Here is a 26429-nt window from a genome sequence, read left to right as displayed (position 1 = left end):
GATATCGATTTGAATTTCCTACGCAAAATCATGGCGATGGTGACGCCAATGGCAAAAACCCATCAAGAGCATCCATAAAATTGCTATCACAATAATATCGAGACAGTCAGACCTTGGTCGATCATATACCGACCACTTTATTTTTAGGGGCGAAGCTCCTTAAGTTGAGGCTTGTCCACCGTTATGCCGTGGCCAGCCGCTAGTACTCGGAGCGCCCACTAGATGGCTCTGCGGTGCTCGCTCTCGTATACTCCGATGCGTGCTCTCATTGGATAGGAGACCGCTAGAGGGCCACAACTGTAAACCGCGTTCGCTCTCGGCGCACTTCCTCTCTCTTCCAACAGTCGTCAGTCTGTGCGCTTCAATAATACGAATGAAGAAGACAAGGCGGCGGAGCGGAGGGCTCGCAAAACGGCTGAAGGTGAGATCTCGAGAAGTCGATCCGATCCAAGAATCATTGTCGCTTCACTTCACTGACCACAAAGCGGTTATAATGAAGGGTCAACGGAAGCCGCATCTCACTACCATATACGGTGACAAATAAAACATTGTGTTGTGTATATACTGTACCACCCCCGTGTTTGTCACGTCTTTACATGATGACTGAGTGGGCAAAATGTACGGAGGATTCACGGTTTACCAGATTTACCTCCGGAGCTTCGCCCACTCATCATCATTCACTTCATGGATATGGCGGGATTTTTTAAAGTCATTTTTGCCGCAGTACAATGGTGTCATGCAGCAAAGCATAATAGGAACAGAAGAGACAGGAAAGGCATGGACGTTAACCAGTCTAGAAAAATTAGCACGCTACTCTACACGAGAGAAAAGGATGGCGAAGATTTAAAGTTAGTGGTAGAGAGTAAGAAGTACATACTAAGATTTGGAAGGAGCTACCAGCTGCCATGAGACATGGAACATTTTGTCCCCTAATTACCCACATGCCATACAATAACAATACAATGATCACTGACATCTAAAAACTTAACTGGAAATAATTCAGAGATGTCTATCACATTGCTGCAGCCCTGAGAAACAAACACTGAATATCGTGGAATAACAAATACTAATACAACACTAATACGCAAGTTGGTATGTTGCCCTGAGTTGCATTTATGAGAAGTTCTTATAATTCAAACTAAATCCTGAGGTTTCCTTAAGCTTGAATTATTATGAGCATAACGTAGTACATCTTTTGTTGTTTTCTGGTGGTAATTTCAACAATTCCAATGTTGCCATAATTTAAACTTTTTTAGCGCGCACAAAAGACAAGGACAAGCAAGAGACACACGAGCGCTAATGTTGGTTCGCAGAATGGCTGTGCCTGCAGTGCTGTTTTGTTGAATGCGATGTTTGTGCGAGACAGCACTTTCGTACCTTGTGTACCATGGGCCCCAGCTCTGCCTTGAGCCACTCGGCAAGGCCTTGCACCTCGGCTGGTTCTTGGTGGGACTCCTCGGCATCCCTGCGCATCTCCTTTTCGACAGAGGTGATGTTCTTGCGGCTGAACTGCCGCAGCTGTGCCAGCAACAACTCGTCATAGGGCTCGAGGCAAAACAGAACCTCAACGTCTCGTGCCCGCACCGCCTCGAAGTAAGGGGACGTCTCTGCCAACTGACGGCTCGGGGCAGCCAGGTAGTAGATGTCGCGTTGGCCCTCTTTCATGCGCGCGCAGTAGTCGGCCAAGGTGACCCTTTCGCCAGCTGGCTCATGGGACGACTCGAACTGGAGCAACTGTGCAATCTCCTCCTTCTCTGCCTGCAGTTGGCACACGGGATGAGCTTAGGGCTCATCTTGTTAGGCATCAAAGGCGCAGCTCACCTGTTCATGAGTGGCCAAGATTCCCTCCTTGAGAAAAACACCATAGTCCCGGTAAAAGCTACTGTACTTCTCTGGTTCCTTCTCAGCACAGCGCGCCAGATGCTTGATGAGTCGGCCAACGATGACTGAGCGAATCTTGCGTATAAGTGCACTGTCCTGGAGTATCTCTCGACTCAGGTTCAGGGGGATGTCTTCACTCTCAACAATGCCCTTGACAAAGCGCAGCCACTTGGGGAGGATCTCAGCCTTTGGCTTGATCAGCACCTAAAGCAATAAAATGTTATCTACTCACAGCATCTATAACAGTAGTCACTGATTAGGCTGCGTAACTGTTAAAAAAATATATGTTATGCCTAAATGTCTCTGAAAAATAAAACAATTTTGAAAGATTACTCATAGATTGGTTGCACCTCCTGTTGCAAGTGCTTGTCTAGCAAAGCTAGACAAGCACCTGCAACATTTATACATCATACTGATTCAGTATGATGTATATAATGTCTGCCACTATTCGAGTTATTTCAAGTTGGTCACTAATGAATTGACTTTGTTTTTTATATAACCTTGGAGTGTGCCTAGAACATGGGCTTTTCCAAATGGATTTCTGAGTGGAACATTCTCTCACAACCTGTGCAACCTTACTCACATTATCCACTAGCTGTGCCAAGGCACAACTGTATCTTTAAATGTGTAAACTATATTATCAAACTACTACTTCAGATGTGTACAATGGTCTTGATTTAGAATATCTACACTATATGGGATCCAAACAGTAAGCAGAAATCTTGGTATACGTTTGGTTACCCCCAAATGATCTTAAAATTTAACTGAAAAAAATTTTCACTGCTCCAATGGCGATTGGAGACCTTCCTATGAAATATATTGTAGCAAGGTCGACAGCTAGGCTAGTTGGTAAAGTTCCATAATATTTAAAGCAGCGCAAATGACGGGATGAGAGGACAGAAGTTGACACAACGAACGCTTACTCGCAACTGGCAGGTTTATTAGAAGAACCAAGAAAAAGAAAACATACAGAAGGGTGACCCAAATGATCTGTGCAACCGCCGCCACGTGGGGATCATGCTAACCTGCGCAAAGGCAAAGCATTCGTTCTGTTGACTTGTGTCCTCTCATCCCGTCATTTGCACTGCTTTAAATATTACGCTTCCTATGAAGCTTCAAACACATGAAATTTGCACCCCCTTCTGCAGTGCACAAAATTGTCATCTAAGTGTTTGTAGCTTTACGCTAACAGATTGATGACAATTTTTCCTTTGCAAAAGTAAAAAGCTTGGAGCTTCACATTTAACAGTGGAATGCACTGACTTGTAATTCATTTGCCACGCTCTCAGTGGACACCTCAACCGTGCCATGGGCCATTATGAACTCTCCTAAGGCACCTACTACCAGCAGAGTTGCAAAGTATCCACTATACAAGCTGCACACTTTGTTAAATGCTGTGGCTGATGATGTATTGCGGAGCCCTTTATAATAAGTTGTCAGCTTTAAACCACTCATTCATTACGCAATTCACCGAGAGTGATGCCTGGAGTGATTCTATGCTGCTCCACAACATTACGTCTGTTAACACAACTCCTCACCCGACATGATGCCAATACTTTTTCCAAAGTAGTTTCAAGCACCGGCATTTCTCCATGGTAGAACACCCGACTGCCATATAGAATGGCTGGGTTAGATTTTGGCTCGAACCCCGATTTTTATTCTTTGTGTCCATTGGCATTTTTTGCTCACAGCCAAGGCCAACGACACCAATACCAATGCCGACACTGCATTTTCTGAGAGATGAGCTCTATACGTTAAAAGTGCACCCAAGCTACTTAAGGTGTAAGAGAAATGTGATGACAGGCAGTTTACCTTACGTGAGTAGAGGGCCACGCCGTCATTCTCACGGCTCATGTCAAAGAGACCAGGCTTGCCTTCGGGCACGTACAGGAGACAGCGAATGGAGAGGGGCACATCAGTGCAAAAGTGCACTGTGAAGCGAGGCACATCAAAAGCCCCTGAGAGGTACCGGTAAAACTCATCGTGTTGTGCTTGCGTCACCTCCCGAGGCTCCAGAAGCCACAGTGCCTGCCAACAGGAATTATGTAATGTTCCTTGTGAGACACACATCACACTGAGGAATCTGAAGCTTTTTTTTTTTAACACGGAAGTGTTTTATGCCCGGGTCCACCAAGACTTCAGTGACGTATTTCTGTCACGGAAATGATGTCGAAAAAATTTACACGATCAGACGGCGAAGAAAAAAAGTTCCGTCAATGGGCATCGAACCCACGACCGCTCGGTCCACAGCAACAGATGCCGGGCACGCTATCCACTGCGCCACGGTCACAGACTCTGGATGCTTTACAAACGCGCCTTTTATATATCTACCACTCTCCCGGTCGGCGGGGTGGTGTTGCCCTCTGGGAGCGGTAAAGTAAAGTAATTCGTCATTACTGTGGCCCCCGCAATTAGCACCTGCAACGCGTTACATGTCCGTCCCATTCGGCGCGTTTTCAATAGAAGTTCAATTTTGTCAATGCCTTAACACACCGCGAGGTGGGGATCTTAGCCCAAGCGTGGTAAAGTCTTTAAAGCGTTGGCCTCGCTCATAGCATCACGCTAATCCAAACCAAAAATAGCTCTGCGACGCGTGCCTGCCTCACTTGGCTGTAACACCGCGTTCCCCGCTCACGCGCTCGCCCCGAGAAAAATCGAGGCCGGGCTACCGGGGCGGCACGACGCGCTTTGTGTTTCCCTCTAGTCCAGCCGTCGTGTTCAATCACATTTTAACCTGCCACGGGATGGCGACCAAGTTGCGTCCAATATGCAACGCTCTTCTGGCTATCACACCTCGTTCTCTCATTACGCTTTCACTGCTAACTACTACAGCTACCACAAGGGTTTGTTTATTCATTTAACATGAACGTTAGTCATCGGGCTGGAGATGTACCACCAAGCATCAAAGTGGGTGCATCCATGTTAAACGGTGCTGTAGCTGCCAGACATCAATATACATTGTACAAACTCTCTTATACCAATGTACAGTAAACATTCAGTTACCTCTGAAAGGGCACGCTTTACTTTCGTGTTATTCTGATTCCTATGATGGAGGGATCAACCATCCTTTTCCAGGAACTGGGATTACTCAAAGACACATAAAAAGCACAACATAGATGCACCCTTCAAAATACGAGAACATAATGCCAATAAGACATAGCTTCAATATATTCCATTCAAAATTAAAAGCAATTAACATGAAAGCTGCACAGGTGACCTTCTATGCCTCACTTTTATATGTGCCGCTCTGCACTGGCCCACTAATGAAAATACATGTGTGCTACTTTTTCATATTTCTAAACATCTTTTTCTTTATAAGAGAGCATAATAATAAATCTATACTTTTATTTTTTTATTCATTTATTTTATTTATTTAGCAATACTGCAGACCACAGTGTGGTCCATACAGGAGGGGCTGTACAGTGATTACAAAATTATAAAGAACATCGCAATCACAGCAAGAAAACAAAAATAAGAACAATGAGAAGAAGGAAACGCAAGAGAAACATCGATTACAATTACGACACAAAATACAAATTTTCCAGTTCTTGTACAAAGTCACTGGCATCAACAACAGTGGAGGGTAAGGCATTCCATTCAGACACAGTTCTAGGAAAAAAGCTGTATTTATGGGATTTTGTTTTTGCGAAAATTGGGGCAAGTGCCCTACTGTGGGTGTGTCTAGTTTTTCTAGTTGAGTGGGGACGTACACAATGAGGCATAGTTGCTTTCGTATTTCCGGTAAGACACTTTTGAAGAAAAGTCAACCTACTGACCTTTCTGCGCGATTCTAACGAAGGGATGTTATGTTGCTTCATTAGTAAGGAAGGCGAGTCAGTCATCCTATACTTATTAAATATGAAGCGCACTGCTTTTCTTTGGACACGTTCTAGTTCTTGAACATCACTTTTGTTGTGGGGGTCCCATACAATCGAAGCATATTCTAATTTAGTTCTGACGAAGGTGTTATATGCCAGAAGCTTAACTCTAGGAGGTACAAGTAGCCGATATATGTGTTGACCAGGTGAGTTTGTTATTGACAGTGACATCTACATTTGTCTACCTCCTCTATAGGTTAATAGAGTAAGTGAACGTGCTAGGCATTTTCTTTCTCGTAATACGCACAAGTACACTTTTTTCTGTGTTTAACTCCATGTCCCATCGAATGCACCAGTCCCCAATAGCCTGTAGGTTTTCTTGTAATAGTACATGATCGTTTGGAGCACGAATTTCTTTAAAAACAACGCAGTCATCCGCGAACAGTCGAATGCAAACGTCATTATTAATTAAGTCTGCCAAGTCATTAATATAAATGAGAAATAACAACGGTCCCAAAACACTTCCCTGAGACACTCCAGAAGTCACATACAACAGTTCTGAGGAGAGATCCGAAACTTTTACGAATTGCCGCCTGTCTCGAAGGTAGGCGCCAATCCATTTAACAACATTTGACGGAACACCCAAATATTCCAGCTTCCGTAATAACTTTCCATGAGGCACTTTACCAAATGCCTTCGAAAAATCTAAGAACAAGGCATCCACCTGTCCAGTCATATCAAGGATATGCGAAAAATCGTGTACTGTTGTTACAAGCTGTGTAACTGTTGACAAGTTCTTTCTAAAACCATGTTGACAGGGTGATAATGCATTGCGTTTTTCAAGAAAATCAATAAGGTACTTTGAAATGATGTGCTCCAGCAACTTGCAACATGTGCTTGTAATAGATATGGGCCGATAGTTATTCACAGACAAGCGATCGCCTTTTTTGTGAATGGGAATGATGCGCGCTAAACGCCAGTCGTCCGGAATTTCGCCTGTGGCAATTGATAAACTGAAGAAATCTGTCAGAAAACGAGATACCTGCTCTGCGTACCGATGTAAGAAAGCATTAGGGACACCATCCGGCCCTGATGGCGTTTTTGGATTAACATTAAGGAGCATAGACACGACGCCTTCATGCGACACTGCTAAATCGTCAGCTAAACATGAATCAGTGCTCTGAGGTACATAACTATCGCCTCTCGAAAAAACACTGTCAAAGTAATGATTGAAATGCTCTGATATTTGTCGAGCATCAGTAGCTATCATGTCACCAATTTTTATTTTAGAAACATCCTGTCTGCTTTCCTTTAAAAACCGCCAGAACTTTTGGCTGTCGCATTTAATGAACTGAGAAAGACAATTATTGAAGTAGGCGCTTCGGGACTCTCTTAATTTCATTAATAGGTTTTGTTTCAGTTCAAGATAAATAGAGCATGACATTTTTTTCTGCTTGCGGAGCCGTTTACTTTTACGTTTTGTATGAATAATATCCCTAGTTATCCAAGGGTTAACACGTCGCTTCTTAAGGACTTTGGTAGGCGTACACTTTGTAAAGCAAAAATTTATCGCATCTCGGAACCTCATCCATGAAGTCTCGATGTTGTCAACTGCAAAGTCAAGACGTATGTCTAGGTAATCAATCACTGAAACGTCATCGGCGTTTTGAAAGTCCCAAACGAATGAAGAATATTTCGCTAGCTTCGGCCTATTACTTGTTAGCTGCCAACAAAAATTGATTAGATCATGATCTGAAATTCCGGGCTCTACTGATGTTGAAGCACCGTTAAATATTTCTGTTATGAATAATAGATCTAGGATTGATTTACCACGTGTGCACTGACGCACCATCTGCTCTAAATTTAAGCAAAACATCACATTCAATATAACATCAATTGTTGTGGAACATCCATATTTTAATTGATCCCAGTTAATTCAAACATGTCATGCAGATCCTACATGCGGTGAGAATCATTTCAAGTGAAGATTTTCATCAATGTTTGAGAAAAATGATTCCCCTGTTTAGCAACCATTTGCAAGTACACAGTACAGAACCAAGTTTGGCACAGTTTTACCACGAAATACCTTACTCAACATACACTTTGATCTATGTTCCTCTAGGATCCTCTAGTATGCCTGCAGAAATTATCTCTCTGCTAACAGCTGAGGTTCAGAAATGAAAGACTGTCATTTAGAAGTGTCGCTACATTACCATAAAACTAAGTGAAAAAAAAAAGAAATAAAAAAAAAATGTGGCTGATCCCCCTTTGATAGGAATCTGTATAACATGAAAGTGAAACGTGTCTTCACAGGGTTAATTGAGCGTTTATTGTGCATTGTTTGACCACAAGGGCGAAGGAATGAATGCTATAGCAACAAATTGTAATGTCACGCAAAGAACGGCAAGCAGCCCGGAACTTGCAGCGCTATAAAGCAGTGTTAGGTGTAACCTGATAGGTGTAACCTTAAGAAACAGGAAGAGAGCAGAGTAGGTCAGGGAACAAACGGGGGTTAAGGACATCATAGTTGAAATCAAGAAGAAGAAATGGATATGGGCCGGGCACGTAGCACGTCGGCAGGATAGCCGGTGGTCATTAAGGGTAACTGACTGGATCCCAAGAGATGGCAAACGCGTGAGGGGGAGACAGAAAATTAGGTGGGTAGATGAGATTAAGAAGTTTGCAGGTATAACGTGGCAGCAGAAAGCACAGGACCGGGTTGATTGGCGGAACATGGGAGAGGCCTTTGCCCTGCAGTGAGCGTAGACAGGCTGATGATGATGATGATAAAGCAGAAAGGACGCACGTAAAGAAAATACACAGGACGAGTGTGAACCAACTGTCCCAATTGTTACTTCTTCGTGTGTGAGCAGCGCGCTCCTTTCTGAAACACGGCCGCTGCAGCGAGCGAAGTGGCCATTGTGCTCTCTGTAACGTCAATGGAAACTTGCAGTGAAAGCACGAGATACTCGCAAGGCAACAGAAGTTAGATAAAAACAAGATAAACGCTTTCTTTTCTAAAATAAAGCCAAGTAATCTGCAATCTTAGGCATTTAAGGTGAAATGACACACACACACACACACACAAAAAAAGCAGGCATAGACCTCGACAAGTCGCTTTAGGAAAGCGCCATAGTTTTGTGCGCAATTACCGTTGCTTGTTCACAGCAGTTGTCACATAGAGATGCATTCATGATACTATGAGATACTAATGCCGACATTTCTCATCGATTTTTAAGGCAATGTGTTGGCTTGCTTAATCACATTTTGCGAATATATTTTGTCCGCATACGTCAATGCTGGGATAATAAGGGTTAATAATGAGGCACCTTACCTGCAATGTGTTGACTTGTTGTCCATTGAGGTAGATGGGGCTGCCCACAAAATTGCTGTACTTCTCAATCACTTTGCCGACAAATTCCCCATCAGCAAAATCTGAAAAATCTGGCTTTAAATGAAGTACAATCTTGGTGCCTTCCTGCACACCCTGAGCCTCAGATATTTCGTATTGGCCCGAGCCGTCTGAGCTCCAGCGCACTGCCTTAGCACCTGCACAACATGACTGCGAAAACACTTCCACCTGGTCAGCAACCATGAACGCCGAATAAAAGCCAACGCCAAACTGGCCAATGATGGAGCTTGCATTGGTGTCGTTAGCAGCCAGCTTCTTGAGGAATTCTTTGGAGCCTGATCGTGCTATGGTACCCAAATTGTTAACCATCTGAAATGCAAAAAAAAAAAAAAAAAAAGGCTGGTTGAGATTTTTCCTAAATGCTGAATGGCCACATGTACAAACTCTGTTTGGCAGAAGCTCTGTTTGACACGTTTTGAAGCACCGTATCTTGAAAAAAAAAAAAAAAAAAAACTCCCTTTGTTTTCTAAAGCCCCATTTATGATAAAATGACAAATAGATATAGGTATATTGCATAATTAAAGTGTAATGATGTTATTAAGTTAATATGTCTAATAAGGAAATTTGTTTGAGAATGTTTTGCACTGTGCCAAGGTCGGCACCGGATTTTCTGCGAAACGTCACTCGTTGAAGCTATCTCGTTAAGATAGCCGAAGTCTGGGTTGATAGAGACAGTGAATCACGTGTGGCACATGCCTGCATACCACGGCCTGTGGTATGCGGGTATGCGCCACATGTGACTGATGGAAAGAATTTAATGATATACATGAGAGAGAAGTCACATTATTCATGTTATGACCAGTGGATCGTGTCTGGCTTGCAGTCATGCTCTACTACGCCAATTTTGATATATACAAAGTCAAGGAGACACCCCCACGAGCACCCAGACATGGACGGATGGATAGACGGATAGATAGATAAATAGAAAAACAGTTAAAGTGCCTTAGGTTTGCGAAGAAATGCGTCGCATTTAAGAGAGAGTTTAAAAGGTACTACAAAAAGGGAGTAGAAGAAGGCCACTTATCAAAAATAAGTTGCTGAACGGGTTAAACAGGCACTGACCATGAAATGCAGCAATGTTCAAAACAGCTTTTGCATAAAGCAGCTTGTTGTAATTTGGGAATGCTAGGCTGGTAGCCGCTTGCACATGGGCTCGCGATTGCGATAGAGTAGCATGACATCTCGCCCAAAGGATATGAAAACATCGCAGAAATTCCGCAGTTTTTCGTACTACTACATCCATAGCTGCCGCAAAAGCTGCAGGAACGCCATTCGAACATAACCGTCTGTAAAATTCTGCCGGTTGCCACATAAATCTAACGAAAATGACAGAAGACAACCTTCCAGCGCCACTGCGCAGCACGTAAACAACACCTCGAACACTCTCCGTAAATGTCCTCTCTCACACGCCGTTTATTATTTGTTTGACGTGTACATACACGAACACACAAAGACCCAAGGAAACGCCAGGCCTGTCCAGAAAGCGCAGCACAGTCACAGCAAAAGCTGGAAGAGCGGCATTTCTAGAGCCTATTGTAAACTCTCATGGGGCTACTAACACAAGTACACTAGCAAGGTACCAACTACGCCATAAATCACAATTTTTGTGAAGTTGGGAAGCACCCACTATGCCATTATTCATCATTCTGTGGAGAAGCGAGGTACCAGCTACACATCTGTAAGGCATTATGTGCCCTTTGTTGACGCGACGGCTGATGACGATAAAGAATTATTTGTGAGCCCTTTGTAACGGGTTGGAAGCTTTAAACGACCCACTAGTTACGTAATCCTCAATGTGTGACACCCGGTCATTATTTCACTCTCCCACCACACTATATAACATATGTTAATGTGAGAAAGAGAGTGGGAGAGAGGGGGAAAGAACTTTATTGAGGCCCTGAGGAAATGGATCATGGAGGCATTATGGGCTTCCACGGCGACCAATACAAATGCACTTGCGAGGAACCCACTACGCTATAAATCGTAATTTTTGTGAAGTAGGAAAACAGCCACTATGCCATTTTTCATCATTCTGCAGAGAACCGTGGTACCCGCTAAACACCTGTAAGGCATTATGTGCGCTTTGTTGATGCTGTGCCTGATGACGATGAAGAATTATGGCAGAGCCCTTTGTAATGGGTTGAAGCATTCAACAACCCGCGCGTTGCGAAATTCGCATTGTGTGACGCCTGGTTGTTATTTTACTCTTGTACCACGCTATATTACATATGTTAATGTGGTTCCTCCCCGATATAAAGCCTGTATAGGGTCTTTTTGCATAGGAGTTTCAAGCACCGGCACAGCTCTGTGGTAGAATACTGGGCTCCGACGCAGAGGGCCAAGGTTTAAACCCCGTTCCATGCTGAATATTTTTTTATTTCATTTTTTTTTCTTATTTTGCGTGATAGCAGTTACGGACACTGGCGGCGGACAACTATGGCGCCAGAAACGGCCATTGTCGCGATCTCATAACAGCTTTTGCTGTAAAAAATAGGGAGGGAGCCGGGTGACAACTGCCACCTAGAGGGGCACAATGCCTGCTTGCACATTTTGTTCCAACGCATGATTTCATCTTGCCAGCCCGAATGGTGAGCAATGGCAGCCGGTGCCAAATCAGAAGCGTACTTACAGTGTCCACTTCGATGGGAATGAAGAGTTCGAAAGCTCAGCACCAAGGAGAACATTGAAAAATAAAAAGCTCCCCGCGACTCATATGTCGTAGTGACCAGTTTTCATTCGCACTATGCATTTGATGGTATCTGAAGGTCCCGTAGCGCTCTGCAATTTCTTCTTTCAGACCGCACAACTGACCACTCGTGTACAACTTTGTGTCAAGTGACAAGCAGCTGTTGTTGAAGTACCCATCAATGTCTTCAGTTCTATACAAAAAACTGCCGAACAACACGCGATTGTCTCTTCTCGGCGTCATGTTCATGCAAAAGGCGGCAATGTGCTTTTGTAGCAGACGACAGCTAGCGGTGAACTGATGGGCGCTTGCATTCGTGCGGCCCGAAATGTGTGTGTGGTTGCTTCCTATGTGGTTTCAATGGGAAGGAATGGCATATATAATATATAATTGTTGGGGTTTTACGTCCCAAAACCATGAGACGATTATGAGGGATGCTGTAGTGGAGGCCTCTGGGAATTTCGACCACTTGGTGTTCTTTTATGTGCACCTAAATTTAAGTACACGGGCCTCTAGCATTTTCGCCTCCGCTGAAAATGTGGCTGCCACGGCCAGGATTCCATCCCGTGACCTTTGGGTCAGCACTCGAGCACCATGAGCAATAGACCACCGCAGCGAGAGGAACGGCATAAATGTTTCTGGCGCACGCAGCTGTGCTTTTTTTTCTCACTGAGAAGGGCAGCTGAGCTCGTAGCTTGGTTTTGAGCGGGACAAAGAGGTGTCTGCCCTTTTCGGGTGCCCAGAGGCGAAAAGGGAACAGAAGGTTCTTCGAGTTCCAACGAGAGTAGCCGACAGACTGGCTTTTGACCAAAAAGTGGAACACAAATGAGTCAGCACACAGTATTTATACACAAAAAGGTGAACTAAGGCTGTCTTTCGAAGAGAATGGCTGCTGCTGCAACTGCCGTTGTCGCCCTGAAACATGCATGTACGCGACCATCCTAAGAATGCGCTGCTGGCCCCACAGAGGGCAGGAGCAGCAGCGCCTCTATATCAGCTCTCCCTATCTCGACTTCGCTGCAAAACCATGGAAACCCTTGTAACACTTTTACAACCTTTGGAGCCATAAGGCAATGCCATGTAGCAATGCTGATAGTTGAAGCACCTCAGCCGCATTGCTGTCAGCGAGAAAAAAACCAGTTTGCGATCAGCTGATATGTGCACCTGTACAGAAGACATGCTTCCCTCAGTGATGCTACTGGCTTAGGCCACTTTGGAGCAGCTTTTGGAGCAGGCAAAATTGCGTTTTGGAGCAGCAAAACTAGCTTTTGGAGCAGGTGTTCTGCCTTCAACAATTCATTCTGAGCCGAAGAATTCTTTAAAAAAGTAATAAACATCGACCACAGCAGCGTCGACATCCGAGCCAACAACACTCAAGCCGCGGGCAAATGAGTTGTGCACTTTGTGCAAGCAGCCTCTCCTACATCTATAATGTCAGGGTATGCTTCCTGCATCTTTTTTCTGAAGCTTTTCATTGCATTAGGGCCATCCGTAGAAAAGCAAATGACATTTTTCTGCGGCAGGTCTATCATTGCTATCCGCACTTCACTAGCCAAAATTTCCGAAGTCGCAGAGCCCAGCCGGAAAGACTGCAGGTGTTCCACAACTCGCTGCATTTTGTTGGAGAAATGCCTAACTACAACATCAAGATGTTGGCACCTCTGTTCAGGAAGAGGGGTCTCGTCAATGCTAACAGATAAAACCACATCCGGCTTGTTCAGCTCGTCAAGCACAAGTTTCTTGAAATACGGCCCGAGGCCATCACTAACTATGTAGGATGCCTTGAACCTCTTACAACTAAACTGCTTCGCTGTTTCGGAATCTCCAAATAACTTGGGAAACAAGGCAGTTGCTGTGTCAGCCCACGAGTATGGGATGCCCTTGAGCGTCATGCCAAGCACAAACAGAGTTTCTGCGTTTGTCACGCGGTCACACTGCAAAACGTTCCATGGACTGCCGAATTCCAAAGTCGGCTGGATCGTTTTCGGCCGCTGCAGCCCACCTGAAGCGTCTCAATGACGACTGGCAGCATCAATGTGCCGTTTCATGGCTGCATGTCGCTTGACTGCTGCTACGCCGTGTTGCCTACAGTTGATGCTTTGATTACAAAAAAAAAAAACACAAAACGCAGTTCCTTCGTCCGCTTGACAACACCATATTGATACAGTATAACCTCATTACAACAGGCCTTCATAGTGAAGAGGATTTTGGTCTGTTGCAAAGGGAGTATGTAAAATTTAGGTACTGTTACAACAGACTTTCATGTAAACACTGAATGGGTCTGTTATAACCGGAGAGAATTACGAGTCACAAACATGGTCTTATTTTTAACGGGGGACCAAAAAAATGCGATTTTTGAAAAATCGCATTTTCAGTTTCTGTAGCCTATTTCTATCCGATTCCAAAATATCTTCAATGAAAACTACGTAGAAGTGCTATAAAAAATTTGTTTTGCGTCTGCCGACTTGGCGAAAATTGCGGAAATATAAAAAAAAGCGTTTTTCAAAATTATAGCTCGGCAACGGCGCAACTGGGCGCCACCATTTTGGGCTCGTCGTAAAGAGCATTTCTCCGCGTTCAAGTTCTCCGTTTCAGCTCGCTCCTCCATTCAGTAACAAGCGTATGAAAAACACGTTTTGGCTGCTTCTGCGGTATTACCGCAGAAGCAGCCAAAACGTGTTAATGCTCGCTTCGGGATCGTCGTCTGCTGCTTGTGCGTCACGAGGTCGTGGCTGTCGAAAATTGCGCCACTTAGTGACGCGTTCGCACTCGTTCTGTGTTTACGGGTCGACGATAATTTGGAACGCTTTAGTTGGGCAGCTGCAAGCGGAAGCTCAATCATCAGATTACGATAGCGCGCCGCACTCGTCGCGAACATCGCAGACGTGCGACTCGTTGGACCCGCTGTTCGAGGTTCTTCTTATCAGCACTTCGAAGCTTATGACGAAGACCACCACGGGACAACTCCTTGTACTCGCAATCGAGCATGACGTACTTTGAAACATCGGGCACCGCGGCCACGCACATCGCAACCGAGCTTTCTACTAGATGTCCTGGTTAGGCCTAACTCCGTTCACGGTGCCGATGTACGAGCCAAATCCGAACTTTGCAGGCAAGAACATCGCGCTAGCGGACATGCGAAAGCGAAGAAGCCGTAACGCCCTTCGTCTCAAGCAACGAATCGCATCGCCCGCTGGCTCCTCAGAACCGCGGATGGGCATTTTGCGCATCGGCAGCGGACCCCCCGGCCAAGCTCGCCGCGCAGCGACCGCGCGGAGAAGCGGTGGCAGCGGCTCGCAATTTCGCGTGTCAGCGTCCCAAACGCAACACCAAGCACGCTGCGCGCCGTTTTTTTTTTTTTTTTTTGTCGCTACAGCTAGGCATAGCTGATCATTGACAGACTGGGGATCGGCGACCTTCGTTCTTAAATCGGTACGTCGATATCCGCGGTGCGCTGCTCCCGTCCCGGAAGTATGCTAAGCGATGTTTGAAGTCGAACGTTAATGACCGTGGTAGAAAAGTCCGCTCTAAAGGAGTCCTGACCACCTTGCTGGCCTGAAATTTTAGTCAATTATATCCGAATGTCCATTGTACCAGAATCCGTTGTAAACGAAGCTCAATCAATGGAACTAATACGGAGGTCGGCATAACGCCGCAAATTGGTATGTAATATCCGAATGTCTGTTGTGAACAGATCCGTTGTAACGAGGTTACACTGTATTTTGTCTCCATTTTCATCACTCTCACGGAGAACGTCCGCGTACGTCCGCGTACAGCGCGATGTCGCTCTCAATAGGGAAACTTCATGTAGTTAGTTTCATTTCTGAAAGTCAGAGTACACCGCTTTGGCGCAGGCTTGGCGCAGAATCGCCAAATTTTGAGGAAATGTAGCAGGTTGTAGCAGCCAGGGCACTTTGGCGCAGTCTGGCGCAATTGGCGCAGCGGTAGCATCACTGGATTCCCTGCAATGCAGTGGTGACACACGAGCAGCGTGTCACATGCCGCTTGCAACATCAGTGCATCATGATGTGACCATTCGGCCATTTCTTCATGGAAAATAAAGAAAATCCACGATGTATGCGGACCTCCTAGTGGCGGTTGCTCCCGCAACTCGTACACTGACAGAGTTCTTGCCTGCAGCACCTACTTCAAGAACCAGTTCAGAAACTTCAATGATTGCCAGCCAGAACATTCCATCAGATTGGCCTTTATCATTTTGTTTTCTTTTCCCAGAAAAAAAGTAAGTGAATGGTCGCATCAATGCGCGCTGACGCTGCAAGGAGCACGTGACACGTTGCCCACGTGTCACCACTGCATTGCAGAGAAGCATATCTCCTCCTTGCAAGCGCAAGCATGTTTGCAGAACAAGAGACCCTCTTCTTCTTTGCTTTTTTTTTTGTTTTGTGCTAGCAGAAGAGATGTCGAGTTTATTTATTTATTTATTTATTTATTTTATTTATTTATTTCACAATAGTGTAAACTCTCTTGCGAGAGTCTTTACAGAGAGGGTAACGTAATAAAAACAGAAAAGAACATCATTCGCAAATACACAAATACAGGTTACATCTAGGTCAATCGGTACACTCGCACAGATAGTCTAGGGTCTGTTCAAATTTGGACAAATCGTTCTGTTCGACAACACACATCGGCAATTCATTCCATATTTCAATTACGTCCGGAAAGAAGGAGTATCTGAACCTATCGGTGTGATTGTCCTGTTGTGCTGCGTTCTGGAGCTCTGTTTACCAGTAAGTAGACTTCTTTGTTAATATTTACTTGACCATTTATTATTTGAAATAATAGCTTCAGATGATTTTTCCGCCTGCGCGTTTCTAACAGATGCAGGTTAGAAGAACAAAGCATTTCCGTGACTGACTCTGTCCCTCTGAATTCTTTCTAATTGTTTCTTTAGATAATTTTGATGAGGGCTCCACACCACCGACGCGTACTCAAGAACTGGCCTTACAAAGGTTTTGTACGCAGTACGTTTCACATCGGGTGTTGCACCCTCGAGTTTTTTTCGCAGGAAACATAGCCTCCCGTATGCCTTTGAACAGACATTGTTTACGTGTACGTTCCAGGATAAATTTTGCGATATCATTAATCCTAGATATTTAAATTGAGCAGTATTTATTAAGCACTTATCTGCAATGGTATATGAAAACGAAAGATGGTACTTCTTTGTAGTAATATGTGTGTATGTAGGTTTAGAATAATTAATTTCCATATTCCATTTCTTGCACCATTTGCTCAATGCCTGTAAAGATCTGTTAATTTTAACTCGGTCCTCCTTGTTTCGTACTGTAGAATAAAATAAACAGTCATCCACGAACAGTTTGTTTTACACCTGGCTCGATGATAGCAGAAATGTCATTGATATACACCAAAAATAAGAGTGGTGCCAGGACAGATCCCTGCGGTACTCCCGAGAGCACCACCAGTGAATCGGAGACATGACCACCCATTCTTACCTTCTGGTTGCACTCGGTTAAGTATGCTTTAATCCAATTTATAACAGTGGTATTAAGTCGAACTGTTTCCAGCTTGTAAATCAACTTATTGTGGGGCACCTTATCGAAGGCTTTGGCAAAATCTATGGCTATTACATCAACCTGCTCCCTGGTATCAATTGCCGTAGCGAAATCGTGAATTGTCTGTATGAGTTGTTTGATAGTGGAGAGGCCCATTCTGAATCCATGCTTCAACTATTGTGGTAAAATTGGGATCGCGAAAACATGACCCTTGTAATCACAAACTACCAAACATGGCAAACCCTCGATTATTTTCCCTAATCCAAAGTTCCCTGGATACCCATTTTTTCTATGTTCCGTTAATTCAAAAACTGGCTTAGTCTGAAGAATTTTGACGGTCTCAGTGACTGAAACAATGAGCTTTTATTGTATTTTGTGTGTCTCAGAGCAACCCGTGAACTAACAGAGTAGGGGCTCATAGCATGAGCTGAGGGTGTAGCGTAATTGATCCCCTCGTCTTGTGGTAGGCAGATGCTTGAACGAGCGTTTAAAAGAGTATTACTATCAGGTCACCACAGCTGTTCAAGGCCATCTCGGCATGCATTGTAGAGATTGTGGTTGTAAACCGGAATTTAAAAAGTGCATCGTCGTCTCAAAACAGCGTGAGCAGCTCACGTGTGAAATCACTGAAGCTAATCAAATGCAACAACTGCGTGACCTCTGTGTAAGCATGCCCTCCGTTGCCCTAACCAAAAAGGAAATCGCGTATCTGGCTGTGATGCAATAGGTTTGAGCATTTGTGCTGATGTTATGTGTATATATTTCTAGCGTTTTCGCTAATAAAATTTAGTTCAAGTCAGCGCCTGTGTTGTGTCCTTTCATACGTCCTCGTTCACTTAGCGCTGTGCAAACATGTCGATTCTAAATCACCAACTAGCCCATGCTGCCGTACTCTCATGAATTAATTCTGATCACTTGGGGTTCTGTAGGTCCGCTGCAGTGGTGTAGCAGTTACGGTGCTTGGCTGCTGACCCCAAGGTTGCGGGTTCGGTCATGCCGGCGGCAGTCGCATTTCAATGGAGGTGAAATGGTAGAAGCCTGAGTCAGTGCACGTTAAAGAACACCGAAATTTCTGGAGCCCTCCACTATGGCGTCCCTCATAATCATATTGTGGTTTTGAGACGTTAAACCTCAGATATTAAAAAAAAAAATTATCATGGTGTTCTTTAGGATCTGTAACGATAGGCAAGCATTCTGCCCACATCCAAATGTTGCCACAGTGGCCAGGAATTGAACCCTCAGCCTTGTGTTTCAAAGAAAAATGACATAACCTTCATTAGTGCTTGTTGGTGGGCTAGTTGGTCTGGAAGCATGGTGATGAAACAGCACTAAGAGACGAGGACGGAAGGGGCACACACACGAGCACTTACTCACAACTGGTTTTTTGTTAGCATCAGTGCGTCATATATATATAGGAGGCACGCAAAAAAAAAAAAAAAAAAAGAAGAGAAAATTTCTACAATCCGGTACATTGGTCTTCCGCTCGTTACAAACAGTCAATACCTAGCGACACATATCAAGAAACAGTTTTTCTTTTTCGGTCAGTGCAAGTGACGCCATGCTTACACATGCGCCGCCCTCATTATCTATGTGTGTGGCTTCAATGATCAGTCTTGTCATCATGTCCGATGAATGGCTGAGCACATGCGTATCTTCAAAGCGTGGAACGCATGCACAATCTCGGCAATGTATGCCTAAATGGCCGGAAACAGCTGAGTTAACATTATAATAGTGCTCCTTAAGTCTTTCGTTCAAGCATCTCCCAGTTTGCCCAATATACACTCGGCCGCATGACAAGAGAATAGAATAAACTAAATTGCGCGCGCATTCCACAAAACGTCATCGGTACCGCGTGGTACAAGTGGCAACTGGCCCCTTTCCCTCTTTATTTACGCATCCACATAGGCCTTGCACAGGGGCAGAAAACACCACCTGGACTCTTGCTCTACAACCAATTGTTTTGAGGTTATGGGAGATGCCATGCATGTAGGGTACAACCGCTACATTTTTTGGTTTCTCTGGACGCGTGATTTCACTGCTTGCTCCAACCTTGTAACGTCTCTGCAAACCCTTAGCCACCGAGGTTAGCATGGTTACAGGATAACCAGCTTCCCCCAGTCTGTTAGCGTGTCTAAGTGAGCTGTCTTCCACCCTGTGTTGAGAGGAGTTTTTGAGGGCGTTAACCAAACACAAAGAAATGATTGCACGTTTCACCAGTTTAGAGTGCGCAGATTTAAATGGGAGCACGGGTCTCTTGCCCCTCGGCTCATACCCCCAACAGGTACTTCGGTCAGAGAAAAGCAGTCCTAAATCTAAAAACCTAATGAAGCCCTCAACAGGAACTTCATGGGTTAATTAGCTTAAAGTTGAGACGCGTGGTTGGCACTTTAAATCGTTGTCGACGTCTTTTGCCCGTTACTATAAAGCGACTCATATATCAGGCTCTTTTCCATGCCCACTTGAACTACTGCGCTTTGATTTGGGCAAACACTACGTCGACAAATTTAAATAAGCTAAAAATACTTCAGAAAAGAGCGATCAGGGCAATAGAAAACATACCATACCTTGAACACACAGGACAACTTTTTGTTAAACATAAAATAGTTATGGCAAACGACATATACAAATTCAGGTTGTTACAATCTTGCATTAGCGCAAACAGAGGGAAACTCGACGCATTTCTGACACTTTCAAGTCTTGAACATACTCAAAGCATTTACTTTCATCGATATAAACCCCCGTGGAAAATTCCGTTATCTCGCACCAATTATGGCACCCAAAGGCTTAGCCACATGTTACCAACTATACTCAATTCATATGAGCAGCAAGGCATAAAAGTCGACAAATTAAACACTGTCGATGTACAAACACATTTTTGTAGGTTTGCATTGTTTACATAGGTCACTTTGTGTTGCTTTGCATCAACTACAATTTCATTGTGTACTTTTCTTATGTACAAAAGCGAGGATACACAATCTACGAATTATTGTGTTCATGTGTTTATGAAATATTCCTTTTTATTTGTATACCTGTCATTTACTTCGCCTTTTGCTTGTATTATTACTTGCTTTATTTTATTTATCTTTTCATTCTATGAAAATGAATGTTTTTACCCTGTCATTGCTGACGCAGGGTGGACGGTGCTTAGTCAAGCTGCAATAACTGCAGCTTTTTTGCCGTCCCCCCATTTTTCGCCATTGTATCTGTTTTGGTGAAAAATAAACACTGATGATGAAAAAATTCTAAAGGATGAAGGCACTCTGAAAACACCTTCTTTGTGTTTGAAACAATGGGATGAAAATCTGCCGCGTTATTGCCTAAAACAACTAAATAGTTGCAAACAAACCTGAACACCACGACTACATCCTTGTTCAGACGTTGGCTGAGAAGCCTGTCACGATTAGCCAAATATAAATCACTTAAGCGAGGAACGATACAAGATCCGATGCACACGCTGTTCTTTTGGGTTACAATGTTGTCATCCCATGTCGCAAAAGTTGAGTTCAAATAAAAGGATAGAAATTCTAAAAATCTACTACAGGATAGACCTGACTCGTTCTGAAAACGAACCGCTCCAAGTTCATCAATGCTAGCACTGACGCAGCTCATCAGGTCGTTATGGTGTATTGAATAGTACCTTTATGTCTCGAAAAGGAGCCTGTCCTTATGTCTGTTACTAAAAAATTCAACAACCTTCTCGGAGTTTTCAACAACGAAAGGATCATCACAGGGTAAAATCCTTTAAAAAGCCTGCAAAAATTGCGCGACACATTTCTGCCATGTACCGTTCTCCGAACTATATAACAGGGAATGGTCATTCAGGTTAGTGAGTCTTTGCTGAAAAAAACATATTTAAGCAGCCCTTTGTGCTTTTTCTCTATCATTCTGGCCAGCTTATCGAGGTTAAAACTTAAGGAGCACTATTATAATGTTAACTCAGCTGTCTGCGGCCATTTAGGCGTACATTGCCGAGATTGTGCATGCGTTCCACGCTTTGAAGATACGCATGTGCTCAGCCGTTCATCGGACATGATGACAAGACTGATCATTGAAGCCACACACATAGATAATGAGGGTGGCGCATGTGTAAGCATGGTGGCACTTGCACTGACCGAAAAAGAAAAACTGTTTCTTGATATGTGTCGCTAGGTATTGACTGTTTGTAACGAGCGGAAGACCAATGTACCGGATAGTTGAAATTTTCTCGTCTTTTTTTTGTGTGCTTCCTATATATATGATGCACTGCTGCTAATAAAAACCAGTTGTGAGTAAGCACTCGTGTGTGTGCCCCTTCCGTCCTCGTCTCTTAGTGCTGTTTCATCACCATAACCTTCATGGCAGGTCACAAGAAAAATAACGAGAAAGAAATTAAGGGAGCGAGACCTCACACTTAACCAGCCCTGAAACATTTTTTAAACATCCTAAGAAAATATTGCCGGTATTTTAAAAATACCCGCATGTGTGCCAAGTATTACTGCACAGTGCGGAACAAGGAACGCACAACTACACATGAGCAACTGCCAAAATTAACATTCTCTCTTCTTTGCCATCAGCACCTACAAATCAGGTGGTACTGCATGCATGCAGCACACTCTTTCAGGTCCCTTGCTGCAACAGTGCTCACAGATGCATATTGTGCACTCTCAGGCCTGACATACGCTTGCCAGCATGAGCTGGCTCTTTTATGCCCTCTTTGCATCTGCCATGCCTTACAAGGCCTTGGCAGACATCTGTCATGTAACACGCACATCATCTTACAAATACCTTGGCGTGCGTCTATCACCCACACAATCATGGATGATTATGCATATTCGAAATTCTTCTTCAGTACATCATGGATGATGCATATAGATAAAATTTCAGCACAGGCATCCCCGAGTGTATGCCAATGTGATGCAGCCCATGCAGACATTAAGACAGCAACGTGCATGCCCGAACTGGTAAGCAGCGATTAACAAGATGGAAAGAAAAACAATAAAATTCCCTAAGCCTAGGCATGCACCAATGCAACTTTTAATGTAACTTTTGGGCAGCACCTGGCCATGCTCCCTGTGCAGAAGTATTATGTCTAGCATTAGTTTGAAGCACCCAAAGGTGTAGCGCATCCAAGACAAGACAAAGCGAGTGACACACCGTCCTGGATGCGCCTTTGGATGCTACGAATCACCAACAAGCTCATCGTGCAACCTTAGTCGACCACATTGAAGGATTTAAAAAATATCTGGTGCAGTGTTTCGTTTAAGAAAAGCGGAAATGATGTCAAGTACGCACTTCCTCTCGTGTCATGCCGACGCCCGTGTCCTGGATGGTGAATGTGTTGGCCAGCTTGTCAGTGGCAATGTGGATCTCCAGGGGTGATTCAGCCGAGCGTGTCGACAGCGAATCGGGTTCTGTGAGTCTCACGTAACGCAGTTTTTCAAGGGCATCACTGGCATTCGATATGAGCTCACGTATAAACACCTCCTTTTCCGAGTACAGTGACCGGGCAACAATGTCCAGCAACATGCGAGTCTCTGCCTGGAACTCCCGCACTTCACTTGGCCCACTTCCACGTTCATCGTTCTGTATACAGAAAAAGCAATCACTATCATCAGTGAGTTTTTTTGCAACTTGTATTTTTGTCAAGCCTGTGCAACATGGAAAAAGCACAAAAAATTAGGACACACAGTGGGAGGCGACAACACGAGCGCTCGCATTGTCGCCTTGTGTTTTCTGCACTTTCTTCATTATGGCATACCTACTCACCCAAAAATCCATTCTTATAGCCTGTGCAAGTTGGCCAGAAATAGTTTTCAAGGTGGTTTATCGCGTGCCGTTGAAATGTTGAGACGATGTTGCTGCGGCAGCATGCCACAGCTGAATTCTCCAAGTACGCCGTGGTAAACTCTCAACAAAAATACATTACACACAAGGTTGCATTTTAAGAATATCCTACTGTGCTCTGAACAATTACACAAGGAACGCTGAAAGCACTTTCAACGCTTCTTATATCTCAAATAGTTGGAGCCAAGCCTAGCCACTTCGTAGAGGCTGGCACGCAACACTCGGGCGGTGCGCTCATTCTGGTGTTGTGAGATGTTCCATATCCCAACGGCCAGTGCAATGATGATGTCATGGGAAAGCAGTTGACTCTGTTATTGAACATGTCAGAATATACGTAACTGTCACCTTTCGTGATCATCTCAGAATACGGCCATACCTACAGATTTTTTAGCAGATCTACTGATTTTCCCCATGGTTTACCGATGGATAAAAAGAAAAATGTGATTTTTTTTTTTGTTAAAGTAGTCCCATGGTCCTTCTCAGCTGCTTAAGCCCTTATGATGACCTGAGCTCCTCATGGCTCTTCAGCAAAGTTCCAAGAGGCTCTTGACAAGCCCAGCTCGTCAAATGGTGTTTTCCTATTTAAAACATTGATGGTTCCAGCATCTAAACAGCAAAATGTGCGCCTAGCATTTCGCGTGCGTTATAAACGAACATGGCGCAGTGCCGTGCTTTGAACACTACCACATGGATGGTAGCCTCATCTAGTTTGAATTGAACTATAAAAAATAGTGCATTTTGTGCATGGCAAGTCAAATCGAACCCTTACTTTCTGGAGATGCAGAAATTTATTTCGAAATACACCTCAAATGCCCCAGGTATGGGTTATTGTATTATGGTGTAAAAAATGATGAATAAAGCATTATTATCTGCCGTAAAACGTTCCCGCAAGTATTTTTCTGTTTTGAACATGTTACTGAAGCATCTAACTTCATAAAAGAAATTCGCAATTTTCGAACAAATTTTTGTGGTTTAATGGGCACTAAGGCAAGCCGGTGGCATAATGCGAGCTTCGCGTCCGGGCCTTCAGGTGTCGCCCCCATCGAAACGACGACAGCACACCACCGGCAGCGGTAATCGAAACGCCATCTAAGCCTTTTTTCCCCCGATTTTATTTGTAAGACTTCAGGTCAATATGCACAAAAAACCGTTTCTCATTTAATTTTATGCTGTCAGAAATGTGTATAGCGCGAAGGCTAAAAATATTTGAAAGTGACGCTCTTTCGGTGGCAGCGCAAACCAGAAAACAAAGTCACGCCGCAGTGGTGGCCGTGAAAGGGACGCGGATATGTTCATATCAGTTACAGACAGTTTGCTGAATACTGTGAACGAAGTGGTGCAACATCTTGAGCAGCAGAAGTGCAGGGACTTTAGCGGTATACCTTTCTTATACCAGCGAGGGCTTCGTGCAGTTGGATCTATTTATCATCCAACGCTGGACAGCTTCTGTGCTCCGGACATCTGTGGTGGGGCTATGCGTAGTACGTACCTTCTTTGCATATAAACGCTTATGCATGCATGTTATTCGCTGGTATACATGCTAAAACACTACTTACATGTCCTTCATTTTGTGTAAACATCAATGCAGTCGCAATAAAATAATTTATTGCGGCAAGTTTGTGTGATCAGCGTTGTCATTTCGCTCGGGCTGTATGCGGCCGCACTGCCCTACTAAAGTAAGTATGCAAGATGCTGGTGAGTACCTGATGAATAATTGACTACAGTGTACATTATGGAAACGAGAGAAATTCAGGTAGGGTGTAGAGGGGGCTGCCGGAGTGAGCGGGGGACAGCGGCGACGCAGGAGCAGACGACGACGGCATTGTCTGCTATGCGGAACGCCAGCCGCCATATCAAAGCGCCCTTGTGCGTTTCAAACATATTTCATTTTATACACAGCTATAAAATCTACAAACAATATTCGTAGTTCTTAAAACTAAATTGCATGTGAAAAATAATAAAAGCTTTTTCTGTTGAGAGCAAGATAACATTTTTAATTGTTTTTGCAACTACCGTTAAAATCCAGATGGCGCTACCATCGTGTCCAAATTTTCGTCCCCATTGGCTCTATGGACATGTCACTCGCTTGACTAAGGGGTTAACCAAGGCAATGAAGGGTCCCCAGAATGGGCTCTCAAAAGCTGCTCTGCCATGGGGGTGGCTCGTGGGAAGATGGCATGATCTCCAAGACTTGAACTGTGAGGAGATGCGGCCTTTGTCAGTTTTTAATCTCGAAGGGCATTGTAGAGTGCACTCTAGAATTTCATGAGGGTAGGTAGTGCACCAGAGGCATCGGTTGGAGTTACTGCGTATTCTCCCTAAGGGGAACATGTACGGTAACTACAACTGGTCATACATTTTTCCAGTGAGTCGATCACCAATTATTGCAATCTTCAACAAATAGCACCGGTGTGCCCAGGCGCTACGATGATTGGACGATACGGTGCACCAGGGCAGCCCGGTGAGATCTGATGAAGATGCCACTGTGTAGGCTCTCTCTAGGGTAACAGTCAAAACAGTGAGAGCAAGGGGGGGGGGGGGGATAGGGAAAAGCAACGCCGAGGAAGTTGAGGAGAAGAAGGACAGCTTGGGAGGGCCATGCTTCGCATAAACTGATTTACTCTAATTGTATTTTGATCACTGAAATAATTCTGAAAAAAAAAAAAAAAAGCGTTTCAGGGATCCTTGGAGTGCACACCTGAACAATCTCTCTGAACGCTCACATTATTCTTATTAAATTGGAACCTTCTTATTTCACCACTAAGTTTTGTAGCAGTACGACGTTGTTGCTCATCTACAGACTTTTGCGAAATCTACCGATTTTTCAAGGATCGCGCTACTGACTTTTCTTGCGGTCACCTCTTAACAGGCGGCGGAGGGCGCATGCGCAGTCCGTATTCCTACTGCCCAAAGAGAGTGGTGCAGTATCGTTGACCTCTTGCCTTAATTATGGAATGCTCCTTGGACTCCGGCTGCGTCGAGTAATGGAGCACAGGACGCCACTCTCGCAACCGAGCAGCCGCCGCGCTGCTGCGATTCAGTGCGCTGCACAACAACAGTCGCCGCTGCCGGAAGCCGCCAGAACCGCTACCGGTGAAACGGCCGGCCGCCGCAGCCAGTAGCGCACGTGGTGAGCACACTCCTCTGGGAAGCATCGTTCAAATCCGCCGAGGTGGAGATTTGTGGTACAGATGGTACAGCAGACGTCCCCGCAGCAACGCCGGCAACGCTGCACTCGCACCTGCTCGCACCTCACGTGCTTTCACTGGCGTGCGCCA

General features: G+C 44.5%; 1 protein-coding gene across 1 annotated transcript; it reads right to left on the bottom strand.

The window, feature by feature from the left end:
* Positions 1–1377: 1377 nt before the first annotated feature.
* On the bottom strand, positions 1378–26429 carry LOC119374796 (heat shock protein 75 kDa, mitochondrial; the record flags this gene model as incomplete). Its single annotated transcript, XM_037644979.1, is given in 6 exon segments — positions 1378–1758; positions 1822–2085; positions 3694–3909; positions 9034–9420; positions 22600–22890; positions 26094–26429. Coding segments are annotated over 6 exon segments (1752 nt in total), but the record flags the coding sequence as incomplete, so codon positions are not given.

The sequence above is a fragment of the Rhipicephalus sanguineus genome, chromosome 11 (assembly GCF_013339695.2).
Source record: "Rhipicephalus sanguineus isolate Rsan-2018 chromosome 11, BIME_Rsan_1.4, whole genome shotgun sequence".
NCBI lineage: Eukaryota > Metazoa > Arthropoda > Arachnida > Ixodida > Ixodidae > Rhipicephalus > Rhipicephalus sanguineus.
The sequence above is the reverse complement of the archived record's forward strand: the minus strand, read 5'-3'. Positions and strand labels throughout refer to the sequence as shown.